Source organism: Chlorocebus sabaeus, chromosome 26, assembly GCF_047675955.1.
Source record: "Chlorocebus sabaeus isolate Y175 chromosome 26, mChlSab1.0.hap1, whole genome shotgun sequence".
Lineage (NCBI taxonomy): Eukaryota > Metazoa > Chordata > Mammalia > Primates > Cercopithecidae > Chlorocebus > Chlorocebus sabaeus.
In genome coordinates this window covers 28,031,988-28,049,080 of record NC_132929.1, presented here as the reverse complement: position 1 = coordinate 28,049,080, position 17,093 = coordinate 28,031,988, and the positions used below count along the sequence as shown (strand labels likewise).

The window sequence follows — 17,093 nt, the reverse complement described above, 5'->3', positions numbered from 1 at the left end:
CTTTCCTCCAAAGAGGAAAACATGTCTCTCCTGCTTACTTTGGAGGTGAAAATTATATTAGGTGATACACACAAAAGCCCTTCGAAAAATACTAAGTTCTATTCAAATATCTGTTCTTATCATCATAGTTGTCATCATTATGGGGTCTTATGTCTACATTTCTCTTTTCCTTGACTTGAGCCTCTCATCTGGTTTTATTATTTCTGAGTTTATTTATTACCAGGCCCTTCCTTAGGGTGGCCCCTTCCATCATTTGGTTATGTGGTCTCAGGGTGCGCCACTGTGCAGAGGTTCACTGGTCAAGTGCACACTATTACAGATAATAAACTCTCTTCTGTTTCAGCTGAGACTCAGCTGCCCTGTGATGCTAAGTATCCTGTTTATGCAAACAGACTTCAAGTAATACATGGTACCCCATAAGGATAATCTTATATATGTTATATAAAGGTGGGTTAACTTAAATTAATAAATAGCTACCATATTTAGAGGTCTACTGTGTACCAAACATGGTGCAAGGCATGTAATCCTCATTACATCCCTGGAGCAGATCACCACTGCTTTACAGGTGAGGAAGGTAACTTGTCCAGGCCATATGCTAATAAATGGTATCTGAGAGCTGAAATTTGAATCCAGCTTTGAGACTCTGAAGCCTTTCTTCTTTGTCGTTTAGTTTTCTTACTTTCAACTACCTGGCCCTATTCTAACAGGTCTGTTCCCTCACATTAAGATGGCATAGTTCTATTTCTGCATCTTTTGTTTCACATAGAATATCTTGCTCCATGCTTTTTTATCTAATTTATATTTATACTTCATTATCCCACTCAAGTTTTACTTTCAGATGACCCCAGCTCACAGTAAATGATTTCTCTTTAGAATTCTCCGTTTTTATGAGTACTTTAGTCTGTTTTGTACTGGTATATCAGAATACCAGACTGGGTAATTTATAGTGAACAGCAATTTGTTTGGCTCATTGTTCTGGATGCAGGAAACAGCAAGGTTGCTGGGCTACATCTGTAGTTGAGGGCCTTCCTGCTGCGTCATCTTATGGTGGAAGGTGGAAGGGTAAGAGAGCATGTAAGACAGAGACAGGAAGGGGGCCAAGCTCATTCTTTCATCAGGATGCCATTACTGCAATCACTAACCCACTTCCATTATGACTGCATAAATCCATCCATGAGGGCAGAGCTCTCATGACCTAGTCACCTTTTTTTTTTTTTTTTTTAAATACAGGGTCTCACTATGTCACCCAGGCAAGGGTGTAGTAGCACAGTCATGCTTCACTGCAGCCTCAACCTCCGAGGCTCAAGTGATCCTCCCACCTCAGCCTCCCAAGTAGTTAGGACTACAGGCATGTGCAGTGATGCCCAGCTAATTTTTTCTTTTTTGTAGAGATGGAATCTCACTATGTTGCCCAGGCTGGTCTCAAATTCCTAGGCTCAAATGATCCTCCTGCCTCAGCTTTCCAAAGTGCTGGGATTACAGGCATGAGCCACCATGCCTGGCCTAGTGACATTTTAAAGTCTCACCTCTCAACACTGTTGCGTTGAGGATTTAGTTTGCAACATATGAACTTTGGGGAACACATTCAAACCATAACATTAAACTACTACTTTGGGACTTACTGAATATTTTCTACCCCAGAAGGTTACAGTAGGAATAAAATACAGTACATATTAGAGCACTAGAGTGCGTAAAAGTTATAAACACATATAATTGGCTATTTCTGCTGTAGCATCTTTATATAGTGTATAGGCTGTGTACTGATGGAACAGAAACTCAGGTTGATTTGAGGGGATCTGATAGCCATGTGACAAGCTTCTCACCAGGAACTGAGTGACCTCAGCAAGTATCTCTAGGGAACACTTGTTTTCATTTCCTGAGGAGTCTGTCTGCCTCTCTAAAGCACAGCATTCAACAGTGCCAGCAGCCTTTCTCATAGTAAATAGTTATGCTTCAAAAATAAAATTAATATTATAATTGTAAACTCATTGTCTAGTATTAACTTTAGGGTTTAAGCATTTTCTTTTTGAGACTAATTAAAAGTAGAAATCAGAGAGACACAGAGAGCAGAGCAGCTTGATTTTGATGAGTGATAATATAGAAAAACTTAGCATCTCTCTAACAAGAGAGAGATTAAAGTCTCAATGAAGCCACATCTTTAAGACACCACGGTAAAAACACAGTTTTGAAAGAAAGCATTTTATTACACTAACTTAATATTTTTTCTTTTTAACAAGGGATCAAATAAAGGGAGAAACAGATTGGTTGCCTGCAAAAATGTAAAGCTGTAGATTTTGTTTCACATGGCCATGTTTGTTTATAAGCTAAAAATTTAGACCTAGGTGCAGGTACGTGTACACTTCGTCACGGTACATGACAACACTCAATGGGTGGTTATCAGAGAGTTAACATCAACATAGGTGGAGATATTAAATTGTGTTCTGCATTACTCAGGTCTGAGGCATGCATTACTTAATTTCCGTGTTAATGCCATAGATGTAATTGAAAGTATGTTTGTTAATTTTACAGAGGACAAGTTGATGATCTTGGAAGATATGAATAGTGTTTGGTATGACCATGATAAACTAGAGAGATTACATATTTTAAAGGATAAAATTCAAAAGGAAAATCTATAAAATAATAAATGTCATATAAAATGAAAACTATAAGGAGAGACCCGACAGACCAAATAGATATAAGGTCACTGATGACCATAAGAGGAAAATAAAGTCTAACAGACACCCTCTCCAACCCTGCCTCTCTCTCTCTTTTTCGTTTTCTTTCTCTCTTTCTCTCTCTCTCTCTCGCTCATCCTTGAATAATTGTTTCCTGGGGTTTCAAGTGCTTCTACATAATTTAACTACCATTTCCTTATTCTCACAGAACCTGGTTTTCTCCTAATGATCATGTGAGTCAATTCTGGTAGTACCCTCTCAATTCCGGTATTACCTTCTCTGGAAATGCTTTCCTGACATCTCTTCCTCACATCTCCTACTGGTTCCATACTCTTCCTTTCTACTTTCATAGTATCTTAGATAGACCTTTTTTATAGCAGTTACTTCCAACTGCATTTTAACTGTGTCCTTTCTAGTCTCTCTCAATTGACTATGACCCTAGAGTCATTTATTTCCATAAAGTGATTAGCACATTGTGGCTGCTCATTATGTGTTTGTTAAATGAATGAATGAAGCCGTATTTTTAAGTGAGGGCTTTTAGTTCACATTAGAGCTTCTGGAAACAGGTCAGAAGAGCTCACCTCTATGACAAAGCAGCCAGTACCCAGCCTATTTAGGATCATTGTGGAGGCCCTTGAAAGGACTGGCCAAGCCAGAAATCATAAATCTGTTATTACTTCATTTTCCAGCTAAACTGAGTGATCTGTTCTTTCCAAACTTCTGATTTGGAGCCTTCATTTATGCTATCCCCTTTGCCTGGAATGTACCCTTCCTGCCTTCTGTAGTCTTTGTTTGCTTTCTCTTACTCATGTTTGTAGACCTTGTACAGCTGTCATCTCTAGGGAACCTTCCCTGATAACCTGTTCTTCCTCTTACTGCCCCATCACGTGTATTACAATCTTGAATTACTGGCCTGTCTTTCCTATTAGATGACTGTCTTAGTCCAGTTTCTGCTGCTATAACAGAATACCACAGACTGGGTGATTCCTAAAGAGCAGAAGTTTATTTAACTCACTGTTCTGGAGGCTGAAACGTCCAAGAGCACAGTGCTGGCATCTGGTGAAAGTCATTCAGTAGTAGGAGGGCACATGAGCGTTTGAGGCAGAGAGAAAATCAGCTTAAACTCATCCTTTTATCAGGAGCCCACTCCCATAATAACTAGCTCACTCCTACATTCATGCCATTAATCCATTCCTGAGGGCAGGGGCCTCATGACCTAATCAGCTCTTGAAGGCCCCACCTCCCAATTTCATCATGTTGGCAATGAAATTTCAACATGAATTTTGGAGAGAACATTCAAACCACAACATCCATCAACCACATGAGGATACAGATCATGACCTTACTTAACTTATAGTTGAATGAAGCCAAGCCAGCAAATGGACTATTTCTTCTCTAGTGATGAGGATACTTTAGTAGGAACTGGAGTTTGTAGGAGACACCATTTTGCGGATTGTTAGCTGGTAGATAATTTAAAATATTTTAAATGGTTTTGTAACTTTAATTAAATAGTATAAATTTAAATTTCTTTTCTGTGGCTCCAAAGAGTATCTCCTGAAGTGGTTGACAACCGTACTGTAAGATATTGAAGTAATTCTTTAGTAATGAAATAATATGTTTGAGATTTGTACGCATAAGAATTCAGAGGCCCTCTACTGCAGATTCATCCTTAGTTGTGATGCTCTCTAATTTAATGCTTGATATCTTCTTCTTCTCTGTTACTTTTTAATTTATAAGTAGATATTATTTTTAGGAAATATCATTCTTTTTATTTTTTTTGAGACAGAGTTTTGCTCTTTTTGCCCAGACTGGAGTGCAATGGCGCGATCTTGGCTCACCACAACCTCCGCCTCCCGGGTTCAAGCAATTCTCCTGCCTCAGCCTCCCGAATAGCTGGGATTACAGGCATGCGCCAGCACCCTGGCTAATTTTGTATTTTTAGTAGAGACGGGGTTTCTCCATGTTGGTCAGGCTGGCCTTGAACTCCCGACCTCAGGTGATCCACCTGCCTCGGCCTCCCAAAGTGCTGGGATTACAGGCATGAGCCACCGCACCCGGCTAATGGAAATATCATTCTTATGTTCCTTTCCACGTTGTTGCATGTATAAGCCAGCAAAAACTCACTGTGCCTTATCACAAAGAACAGAGAAGAAATAATGTTAATCACATTCCCAAGTGGGCAGTGGAACAGGAATTAAAAGAAATTAAAGAATGTGTAAGCAGAAACTCAGTTGTATGTAAGAAAACCCAATTCCCCCTCAGAAAGAGAAAGAGCTGGAGTCCTTTAAAAATTAACTGCCTGTTTTTCTTTGGCTAGTGAGCCTTATCTCTTCTTCTTTCCCAGGCATTGTGAAGACCCTATTTTTCTAGCTGTGCAGCTGCAAAGTCACTAGACAGATAAACCCAAGTCATAAAACATATTTTTCTTGAAAAGTAAGAAATGATGTAATGTATGTCTCAATTAATTGAATAACTGTCTTTGTTTCTCGCTTCTGTAATATGCTTTCCCCTGCACAGATCTCCCCCCTACCCCATGAAATGTTTAAAAGGTAACTTAACTCTTTGTTCAGGGCTCAGTCCTTTGGATGTTAATCCGACTGGGCTGGTACACTTAAATAATAAATATCCTCCTCAACCCCATCTGTCTCTCTGATTCCTTAAAAAAAAAAAAAAATTCCTGAAACATTTCTGGTGGCTGGTATGGGGATTGAACCTGCGACCTTGGTGTTATCAGCACCAGTATTGACCAAAAAATCCATTAAATTGGTCCCCTACTTCCATAGAGACCATAGGTTCCCTTATCAATCCTGCTACAGGCAGCACTGGCAATTACTTTTTTTTTTTTTTAATTTTACAGAGATGAACGAAATCAGTCCATCATCGTAAGTGGAGAGTCTGGAGCAGGAAAAACAGTCTCAGCTAAGTATGCCATGAGATACTTTGCAACTGTGAGTGGTTCTGCCAGTGAGGCCAACGTGGAGGAAAAGGTCTTGGCCTCCAACCCCATCATGGAGGTAAGACAGCAGAGTCTTCGGCTTTCTTCCTATATTCTCTTGATAAGAAACATGCTCAAAAAATTGATTGATGCAGCATGTCTCAAGAAAGCCCACGGTCTCCCAGCCACTAAAATTAAGAAAATACTTTTCTACATGTTTATAAAAAATCTAGGAAAAGTAAAAATTTGGTAAGGTAGACGTTTTTAATAAAGCCCAGCTATAGCGGAATCTGCTTTAGTCTATAATCCTGAATTTTTGACCTACTAGCGAAATTGTTGCCCCTAAATACCGGGCAGCAATTAAGTTTCCTTCTCCTCATTAACTGACTCATATCTATTGTTCCTTTCCTTGTGCCAGAAGTACAAGTTACTCATTTCCCCCAAGTCCTGCGTTCTTATTTATGCTCCTTCTAAAACATAAGATTTATTATGCTCAAGTATGAATGAGTTTCATTATTCCTTTGCCCATATTTCATTTTCTGTACTTAGTCCAACCTAAGTTGGCTTAAATTTTAATATAGCTAAAGTTTAAATTTTTTTTCCAGATTTGAACTGTAAACTTAAACTATGATCTTTATAAGCTTTTTTGTTGTTGTTGTTGTTCTGTGAAGAATGTAACACAGCTATAGATTTGTAAAAGGCATTCAGTAACTATAAGGTTTTGACAGGGGAAGAACTGTGAAAGAATGTGCTTTCAAAATTCGAGTGCACCATATACAAAGTAGAAATGCCTACGCCAATGAAAATGGAACTAATTGTGTGAGAATTTGAGTATTTTAGGATTTGTAGAGTATTATTTATCTATTAATATGATTTTTGGAAAGTTATAGTTTTATATGAAGATTTATTAAATGGAGAAAAATTAATTTTGTTAAATGGAGAGAAATTAGTTTGGACATGCAGAAGCAAACTTTCCTTGTTAAAAATTCAAATCGGCATTGTTTTATTCCTGTCTTTTTCCTTTGTCAAGCCTTATTTGTCACCCAAACACAGATGGAGTTAAAATCGGCCTGGTGCACCTGTGGTACAAGTGGTTTTTGCAATAATCTATCTAGAGGTAATTGTGCTTGGTTTGCAGTGCTGCGTGTGACACTTCAGAACAGAATGCTGTGACCTCTTATCTGTAGGGCTGCCCTGTAGAGCAGCAGGACTTCTACTTTTTGGGATCAAAAAACAAGATATGATGGGGAAATTCAGAGGTTTCCTGGGCTGGATGTGCTATGGAAAAAAAATACTGGGAATGCTTTCTGAAATAGGATGAACAGGAAGAAACAGATGCTTGCACCGAAAGAGAATAGTGAAAATGTTAAGCAGATGTTAAGATTTTGAAAGAATGTAAGCTACAGATATAGTTCTGGATGTCACTGGTGTTAATATTGGGGAAATAGAATCTGTGGAGCCAGTTTTTGGTTTGGGGTCAGAAAACAGCATGGCTTCTTTTCTTGCTGTTATTGTTTTGACTGGTTTTGGTCATGACGGATTCTTGGTATTTGACCACAGTTCCAGCCATTTTAGTCCCTAGCACTGGAATATCCCAAAGTCTTTAATGTGAAAGCATTAGGTAATCCCATTTCTTCTGGGCCTGGACCATATAATACTAGGATTTGAAGTTGTCTTTGAGGATAACTGAAGTCTAGAATGAACCTTCTAGAATTTTTCATGAGTAGAGTGAACTATTTTATTATCTCTTTCACCAAAAAAAAAAAAAAAAAAAAAAAAACTTCATTGGTTTTTCTACAACACAGATTTGAATTGTATTAGTAGGAGTGATATTAAAAATTTGGAATAGCCACTGTCGTAGTCCATTTAGTGTTGCTGTAACTGTAGCCTCAGAATACTGAGGCTGGGTAATTTATAAAGAAAAGAGATTTATTTAGCTCATGGTTCTGTGGGCTATACAGTAAGCATGGCTCTGGCATCTGCTAGGCTTCTGGTGAGGGCCAGCGTGCTGCATAACATGGCAGAGAATGTCACAGGGCAAGTGGACACACGCGAACAGGGGAAACCTGAGGGCCTCCTGACTTCATAACAACCCACTCCAGTGGAAATGAATCTAGTCCCAAGGGAACTAATCCAGTCTCACCAGAGGGAGAACCCACTGCAGGAGAACTTTACCAAGGCTTTCACTATAGATTTGCCCCCATGACCAAAATACCTCCCACTAGACCCCACCTCCCAGCACCTCCACATTGGGAATCTAATTTCAACATGAATTTTGGTGGGGACATGTTATATCCAAACCACAGCAGTCAAAGATAATACTTACAATATGCAATTATAAAGAATATGCCCTGCTTGCTGGGATGAGCGTAAAAGATAAAGGGATCAACTATGCTCACCTGCTTCCTTCTCTGTTATTTAGTCTGTCTAAATAATTTGAAATTGTTCATCTATAAGAATTTGGATTAAGAAAAATGTGGTAAAGAGTTGAACTAATTTTCAATAACTACAAAAAAGGGCATCTCAGTTTGAAAGATGGAAATGTAATATGGAGCTGAAGATCAGTTACTGGAAGAAAACAGGTAAAATACTGAGTATGTAGTCTGAAAAATTTGTAGCTTTAAATCATTTCAAGACTGTGTCCCTATATCAGAGCCCTTTGCTGTGATGTCAGGAAAGGTATATCTGCGTCTCCAGTGATCTGCTGAAACTCCTCATAGGATAATGAGCATCCTACACAGTTAACATTATAATCCAGTGTCTAAAGAGATATGCACATTATTCTTCAAAAAGGAAGCTCCTCATTCTCAACGTAGGCTTCTTTTGCAAAATGTGAATGATGTACAGATAATTACTCTATTTGCCCCATTTCATGATGTTTTCATTTTTTCCTGGAAATTTTCATCATAAGATGGGAATAGCACACTGAAACTTTTTTTTTTTTTTTTTTTTTTTTTAAAAGAGACAGGGTCTTGCTCTGTCTCAGCCTGTCCCAGGCTGATCTCAAATGAACTCCTGGGCTCAAGCAATCCTCCTGCCTCAGCCTCCCAAAGTGCTGGGATTATGGGTGTGAGCCACTGTACCAGGCCTGGATCTTAATTTTTTTTTTCTTTTTTGAGACAGAGTTTCATTTTTGTTGCCCAGGCTGCAGTGCAATGGCATGATCTCAGCTCGCTGCAACCTCCACCCGCTGGATTCAAGCTATTCTCCTGCCTCAGCCTCCCGAGTAGCTGGGATTACAGGCACATGCCACCACGCTCAGCTACTGTTGTATTTTTAATAGAGATGGGGTTTCACCATGTTGGTCAGGCTGGTCTCGAACTCCTGACCTCAGGTGATCCATCTGCCTTGGCCTCCCAAAGTGCTGGGATTACAGGCATGAACCACTGCACCTGGCCAATTGTTCCTTTTTAATTTCAATAACCATAATTGAAGATTTTCCTCTCCATTTAGCAAAGAAGTGGCTTATGCATCATTACATTAAAATAGTAAAACCAAGATTACCAAGATCATAAAATCTATTTTTTCCTATAGTGGCTTCTTGCTAATTAAAGTGAAAATAGTATTAGGGAGTCTCTTGTGAATACAGTGCTTATGTGGCCAAGGCAACAATTGAGGGAGTGGACAAAAGGTACTGTTTGTGTATAGAAATTTCTTTCGCTATCAGGTTCAGGACTTAGAATCAAATAATTTTATTTTTTAAAGAGAACCTTAGAGCTCCACTATCCTAGTCAATTTACATTTGAGGATACTAATGGTCCTCAAAGAGATTAAATAATGGCAAGTTGATAATAGGGTCTGGTCTGATAGGTCTTCGGGCTTCTAATTCATTTGTTCTTTCCACCATTGTTTGTCTATGTTTAAATGCATTTTACTTGAAAACAAAAGGATCTGCTTCAACTCTAGTCAATCCCTGCCTCTTCTCACAGTGTGGTGGTGTTTCGACAGGTGGGCCACTCTAACGCCCAGTCTGAGTAGATGGGGAGAGATGATGTGTGGAAGGTGGGGTAAGAGTTGAGGAAGGAGGAGAAGCTGTGGCCCACCCTTCCTCCACTTGCTTAGTTACTGGCAGGAAAGTGCTTAGGACCATAACTAATATTTGCTGAGTGTTTATTGAGTAGCTGCTGCTACTTCTACCGCATGTGACCTTTCATTTGCTCTTTGGAAGAATATATTGTGTTGAGAGAAAAGTCTGCATTTATAATTAATCTCCTTTTCTAAGTAAAATAGTGAGACAGTGTACAGACTTTTTTTTGCTGTGGTGTTTTGTAATATCAAGAGGGGTAACATCTGAGTAAATGAATAGATAAATTATCTCAGGCTACATTAGATCCTTCTGTAATTTTGCCAGAAAGATATTCTTATTTATTTTTCTAGAAAAGATTTTAAAATGTTAATCTAAAATATAGCAGTGTCCTCACTGCCAAAACAAAATAGGATGACATCTACACTCTATTTCAGAAAGTGAAAATATGTTTTCTTTGATTGATCAAAGAATCTAATGTGCTGACTTGTATGGCTATGTTACTACTGTTTTCATTACTTACATTTGTATCACTCTTAAAACTACATTGTATTTTCACATCTTTCTCTCTGCTGTAGTTTCAATATACTAATCCTAACATAGGCTTTGTGAAGGTGAAAGAGATTAATCTTTTATGAAATTTGCTTATTAAACATTTAATATATGCATTATGTAAACGCTTTTCTGACTACACCTTTTTTTGCTTTGCCTTAAAAAAAAATTATAGAAGCGAGTTACCTAAATCAGAAAGACATATGGCATTAAAAATTTTAAGGTTATATAAAACATTTAGCAGTGAGTTATATTCTCTGCATTCTGTAGCAGATATTTTGTAAGCTAGATTTAACTGTCAAAATCCAAAGCCAAATGTTTCTTTTTCTGGTTCTGAAAATGGCCTTTAGATTGAGTGGGTAATACTAATACTCTGCTAATAAACAGTCTAACTGGACCTTTGTTGCCACAGGATAAAGTGATAGAAATATCAGGCTAAAGAGGCCCTGAGCACCAGAGCAGCATTTCCAGGAAGTATTAATTGGTCTTAACCATTTTATTTATGTAAAGCAGGTGAAGTTTTTTGGAAAAATATAAAAACCTGAAACTTACCTAACAACGCCCATGCCTTGGCAGCTCTCATTCTCATTCGTTCTCTTTCTTTGCTGGCATGAACGTTCAGATAACCCAAAAGGTGTTATGAAAATATTCTAACCTCTGAGTTCAAGTCTGCTGTTTCTGAAAATCATTTTTGTGAGAATAACAAGACAAATAAGAACTATTAGTATATATCTGTGTGATTGTGCAGTGAGCAAAGCATACACCTGTGCCTGCAGTGGCAAAAGTGGTTCTGTTCTTAAAAGAATCAGTTTTGGCTGGGTGCAGTGGCTCATGCCTGTAATCCCAGCAGTTTGGGAGGCCGAGGTGGGTGGATCGCAAGGTCAGGAGCTTGAGACCAGCCTGGCCAACATGATGAAACCCCGTCTCTACTGAAAATATAAAAATTAGCTGGGCGTGGTGGCATGTGCCTGTAATCCCAGAGGCTGAGGCAGGAGAATCGCTTGAACCTGGGAGGCGGAGGTTGCAGTGAGCCGAGATCGTGACACTGTACTCCAGCGTGGTGACAGAGCAAGACTCTGTCTCAAAAAAAAAAAAAAAAAAAAAAAAAAAAAAATCAGTTTTAAGGACCTGTGTTCTACTCCATCTTTTCTCTCTCTGAGCAGATTCTGTAAATGTCATGTTGTTAATTACACATCTAAAATCTTATTTTCTCTCTTGCTTTTTAGTCAATTGGAAATGCTAAAACAACCAGGAATGATAATAGCAGCCGTTTTGGGAAGTATATTGAGATTGGTTTTGATAAGAGATATCGAATCATTGGTGCCAATATGAGAACTTATCTTTTAGAGAAATCCAGAGTGGTATTCCAGGTAAGCCGGCCATGTACACAAATGTACTTGTGTTAGATTGCTGTATAATTGTTGAGTCCATGCTTGCTGGTATGCATTTTATTTCTAGATAGTTTTGAGCATATTATGACAATATTACCTCCAACCACACCTGGACTGAAGCATGGAAAATGGTGCCTGTTAGAGGCAGGGGAGTACCATTTAAACGCTAATAGTCTTTGGGGCTGGTCACTTTTAGGTTTGACTTTTCCCTACAGGTGCTTGCAGGAAAGCTTAGTTGAGAACAGGTGCTATTAGTTTAGTCTTGTCTCTCATATTTCCAAATGATAGGGAAGGTATTGTTCCATGCTTTCAATAAGTTACAGTTTGAACTTGGTTCAAGAAAAGAAATTATCTTGTCCTCTTTCCTTCCTTCTTCTCCTCTCTTAGAATATATTATTGTTCAGATAGAATAGTGAGGGTTAAAAAAATCTTCACAACCCAATTGTGAACTACTATCAAAAAAAACAGTTGATGCATCTGTGTAGGGTTTACATTCACATGTAAGCTCTTGATCCCTTTTGATTGGAAAGTGGGAGATACTATATATTTACATCACTAACAGGCATACATTTATATATTTATAGGTATGGATTTATCACACACTCTCAGTATAGGGCTTCTGTAGACCTACTGCTTGCCTCATGCTGTGAGATTTAGGTTTCATTAACCTCAACTGCATGCCCACTGCATTGAGGTTCAAATGCCCCGGACACTGCCATGTAACAGCATCCACAATTTTTATAGCCCAGGTCTGTCATAGGTTTGAAAGTGTCTGATAATTTGAGCAGTCTGAAGTTGCTCTGGCTTTGACTTTGGGGTTGTGCCTGATTTGTCACCACCTAAAATATAATACTTGATTTGTATAGTAAGGCAATACAAATGAAGTATTATATTTAGTATCTAGGTACATACAGAACAGTGTTACTACACTGATGGCCATTTGTGTAGGTTTTTTTGAAAAGTGTCTACTTTGATAACCAGAAGAAAGAATGGGTGAAACAGCGGTAGATCTAAGAGAAAATTCAAATGTTAGAGTTCAAATAGTAGAGGTTTGATTGATAGGTAAGTGAGTAAGTGGTAAGGAAAGATGGTCCTTGGTCAGTATGAGACCAAAGGCTAGTAGTGCTTAATATAAAATGGTAAGGCCCAATCCTTATTGTCTTGTTTAGAGACACTGAACCATTTGTAGCAGTTTCCCAGTCTCCAGAGATATAGAATGTCAAGGATGTTTGGCTTGTCAAAATGAATCACTCAATCAGAAGAGGCATACTTGTACTGTTCTTTATGTACAAAGAGGACCTAAGCATTTCTGCAGACTCACAGGCTTTTGTAGTTTCTGTGTGCTGAACCACCTGATCTCTTGTTTAATCATGCTTGTGGTCATTAGTATATTGGTAATTTGTTCAGTGGCTTCTGTCCCTGTAATAGGTTTTCTTTTCCAGACATCAGCCTCCTGTGGGCATCAAACCTGACCCTGGCCTTATTAATACGATTCGTTAGCCAACTGAGTATACTGTAAAAATCAAGGATATAGTGATAAACTATTAGGTGTATGAACAATATTATTGCAACTGTATTTTTTAGATATATATGTGGGAAAGACTCTCAGGAAATACTGAAAAATTGTCTTAGAATTCATATGTGATTTATTTTCTATTTTATTAAAAGTTATTGATTTAAAATGTATAAACTAAAATGATATAGAAGATGTACATTTGTGGCTTTCTTACAAACAACACAGTAGATGGTCCAGTCTACAATATGGCAAGAATGGGATTATTCTTTTTTCAAAGCATTTGGAAGACTGTGAATCTAAGAGGTACCATTAGAAAATAGTATTGAGTATTGCCAAAAAAAAAAAAAAAAATGGTTTTAGTTTTAGTTTCCCCCCAAAAGCACTGATTATCTTATAATTGGGGACATATATCAAGCTGTTCACTAGTTCAGAAAGCATTACTATCCGATATTTTATGTTGAATTTGACCAACACACACATATTCATATATATGCATATAGACTATAAATCAGAAGATTTAATAATCAGAAATAAGTATTGGGAAATATTGTAGAGTATAATTTAACCAACTGAGGTAATTAAATATTAAAATCTTATTTTATGATAGAATTTTCTGAATTTTAGATTAAAATGCTATAATTGAAAACTCTTCTTATTTCAAAGGCAGAAGAGGAGAGAAACTATCATATCTTCTATCAGCTTTGTGCCTCAGCAAAGTTACCTGAATTTAAAATGCTACGATTAGGTATGAATATGGCATTAAATTTATTGTTCTGGTATTGTTTTCTGTTAATTTCCAAGTTCCTAAATTTACTTGTTAAAAAGGAGCTTATCTCATGCTGAAATACTTATGGATAATATGATAAAAAGTCAGCAGTTGGCTTCAGAATAACCCATGGGGTAGAGAAGGAGTAAGTAGCTGTATAAATGGAACAGTATTGGTCTGGAGGTGATTTTAGATGGCTGTTTAAGATGAGTAATGAGTACCTAGGGGCTCATTATGTTAGTCTCTCTACTTTTGTATATGTTTGATATTTGCCTTGATTAAAAGAAAAAAAAAATTTAAAGGAGTTGATTTGTTAAAGGCCAGTAGGGTTTCTTATGAGAGGAGTAAAGGATTTGAGGAAATTATTCTAGTGTGTAGCTTGGAATAAAACCTTTAGGAAAGGACTATTTATTTTACCAATTAACATAAATAAACTATAAATATTTTACCCCATTTAATTAAATTTTATTTAATTTTTAGTTTTTTATTAAAATACAATTGAAAACACAGGCTGTCAAACTCTAGACCGTGTACACTCAACTGTGCTATCACCACCTCTGATTCAGAGTGGACATAAGGGTAGAAGTCAAGGCTTTTTCATAAACCAGAAAACTTTTATTTTCCTTCGTTACAGGAAATGCAGATGACTTTAATTACACGCAACAAGGAGGCAGCCCTGTGATTGAAGGAGTAGATGATGCAAAGGAGATGGCACACACCAGGCAGGCCTGCACTTTGCTAGGTAATGTCATTTTATTCTTGAGCTCTTCTGAGGAATAGCTTTTTTACTCAAGCAACCTTTGTTTAGAATATTGGCTTGACTTTATATTAAGTGGCGAGTATTGCTAAAAGATTTAATATTCCACATAGAACACAGTTAGATAGCAAATGGGCAGGAGGTTTCTTTTTGGAGTGATAGAACTGTTCTAAAATTGGATTGTGGTTATAGTTGTACAACTTTGTAAATTTACTAAAACATCATTGAATTGCACACTCAAAATGGGTGAATTTTATAGTATGCAAATTAGCCTTCAATAAAACTGTTCAAAATATATATTTGGGGCATCAGGGGAGGGCTACTTGTAATTCTTTGCTTAAATTTTTACAAAGTCTGAAACATGAAGCTAAGTGAAATGGGCTCCTCTACAAGCTCGCATTTTGTAGGAGCTTTTGGTTTGTTTGTTTGGTTTTGGGGATCTTTCTGTGGCTGGGAAATGTGGCTGAGTTGGCGTCATGACAGAATATTACATTACATGTAGTTTATTCCAGCATTTTTTTTTTCCTTTCCAACACTTCTGAAGCAGCTCAGATGTCACTATCTTGTTTCTGGGATTTAAAAAATGTTGGGCCTACATGTGAATAAATTAATCTTTAGAACTTGTCATCTACAACTTAAAGGAAAAAAAACCCCTCAGAATATAAATAACTCTAAAATCATATGACGGCATGTTGAGTAGTACCCTCAGGTGAGTTAACTTAATTTAAAAGCACTGCTAATTACAGTGTGGACCAGGACCACTGTGGGCCTTGCTAGAAATGCAGAATCCTGAATCCCTTCTCAGGCCTACTGAAACAATCTGCATTTTGTCAAAATCTATTGGTGATTCATACGCATATTAAAAGTTTGAAAATCACTGCATTTCTTCTCGGGCTAAATTTGTTTGTAAACAGTGAATTTGAAAAAGCCATACAGAGGTTGCAGTGAGCTGAGATCACACCACTGCCCTCCAGCCTGGGTGACAGAGTGAGACTGTGTGTCAAAAAACAAAAAAGAAAAAGTCATAATGCAGGAGATGGTAAAAAAAAAAAAAATATATATATATATATATATATATATACACACACACACACACACATATATATATAGGGTCAGTACTGAATTATCCTTTCTTAGATTACATATTTGGAAATGATTTCACTGCTTCTATTTGCATGCAATTATATCTAATTTTCATGAGATTCTTATGTTATTTAAAAATGAAGCCAGATCTGATAAAAGCCAAAAGCTGTCCGGCTTTCTCATCTTGCCTTATCCTTCAAGTTCTGCTCTGGTGCTGTATTTGGATGCATACTCATCAGGTTGGGATATAGCACCAGCCCAAACGCTTCTAATCTTGGTGTCTCTTTGACTTATACTTGGTCTGTAGTTTAAAGAAGTAATTAAATAATTACTTTTTAAACAGCCTTAAGAAGTAACAGCTTTATTGGGCTGTATTTGGAGCAGAGATAAATAGAAATGGTAATACTATTAATTTTAAACCCAGCGTGTGACAATGATGACAATAATTTGTTTAGCACTTACTGTGTGTCACATTGTGTATTAAGTATGCTATGTGCATTATCTCATTTAATCTTCACATACTTTGAAATAGTCACTATTATTTTCATATCTCAAATGAGAAAGTGGAGGCATAGAATACTGAAGTTACCTGTTCATTTGAGATGATAGGTCCGTACCAGAGCCAGGTCTCAAGCCAGATCAGCCACAGTCAGCAGCCATGTTATCCATCCATGATGCTAAACTGCCTAATGTGTTAATGTCAACAAAGATGAAAGTGTTGTTAGCTATGACACATTATACTATGCACAATATCTGGCAATATTCAGGAATTAACAGTAGGCTTAAAATTGCTGTAATTGTTTAGTTGCTATTCTGAAATTAATTACTTGTTCATTCACTCTCTTGTTTCAGGAATTAGTGAATCTCATCAAATGGGAATTTTCCGAATACTTGCTGGCATCCTTCACTTAGGCAATGTTGGATTTACATCCCGAGATGCAGACAGCTGCACAATACCTGTAAGTTCAGAATAAGCTTTTGTGGAATGGCAGTTGAATTGTGTTTTAGATTTGTAGATTGTTTAAAGAAGCAATGTAGTGTAAGTCTCTCAATATTATCAGAAATATAATTATCAAAGACATATATTATCAAAATGAGAATCTCAAACTGAGAATAAAGAAATATGGATTCTAATACCTGGTGCATAGTGATTTTGTGGTGTGTGTGACAGAGAGAGAGAGAGAAAGAGAGAGGGATGGATAGATGAGATTAGTGACTGTGATGCAGATATGGCCCCACAAGATCAGAAACTCATGGAAGTTAAAGCTATAAGGGATCATATCATGCCCTTACTGAAATGTTTCAGGACTCCCCACTGCCTTCAGAAGAAGACCCAACACCTTACTTGGCATGACATGACATGACATGAAAGGCCTTCGTGATTGACCACTGAC

The 17,093-nt window shown here is 37.4% G+C and overlaps 1 protein-coding gene across 4 annotated transcripts in view; it reads left to right on the top strand.

Annotated features, from left to right (window-relative positions):
* The window catches only part of MYO5A (myosin VA), a 214,462-nt gene that overhangs the window by 95,008 nt on the left and 102,361 nt on the right, over window positions 1-17,093 (top strand). For all 4 annotated transcript variants that reach the window (XM_038009994.2, XM_008016570.3, XM_008016567.3 and 1 more), the window contains exons 5-9: window positions 5,533-5,689; window positions 11,413-11,556; window positions 13,757-13,838; window positions 14,494-14,601; window positions 16,552-16,658. In XM_038009994.2, the coding sequence (XP_037865922.2) occupies window positions 5,533-5,689; window positions 11,413-11,556; window positions 13,757-13,838; window positions 14,494-14,601; window positions 16,552-16,658 (598 nt within the window). The remainder of the gene's footprint in view (window positions 1-5,532; window positions 5,690-11,412; window positions 11,557-13,756; window positions 13,839-14,493; window positions 14,602-16,551; window positions 16,659-17,093) is intronic.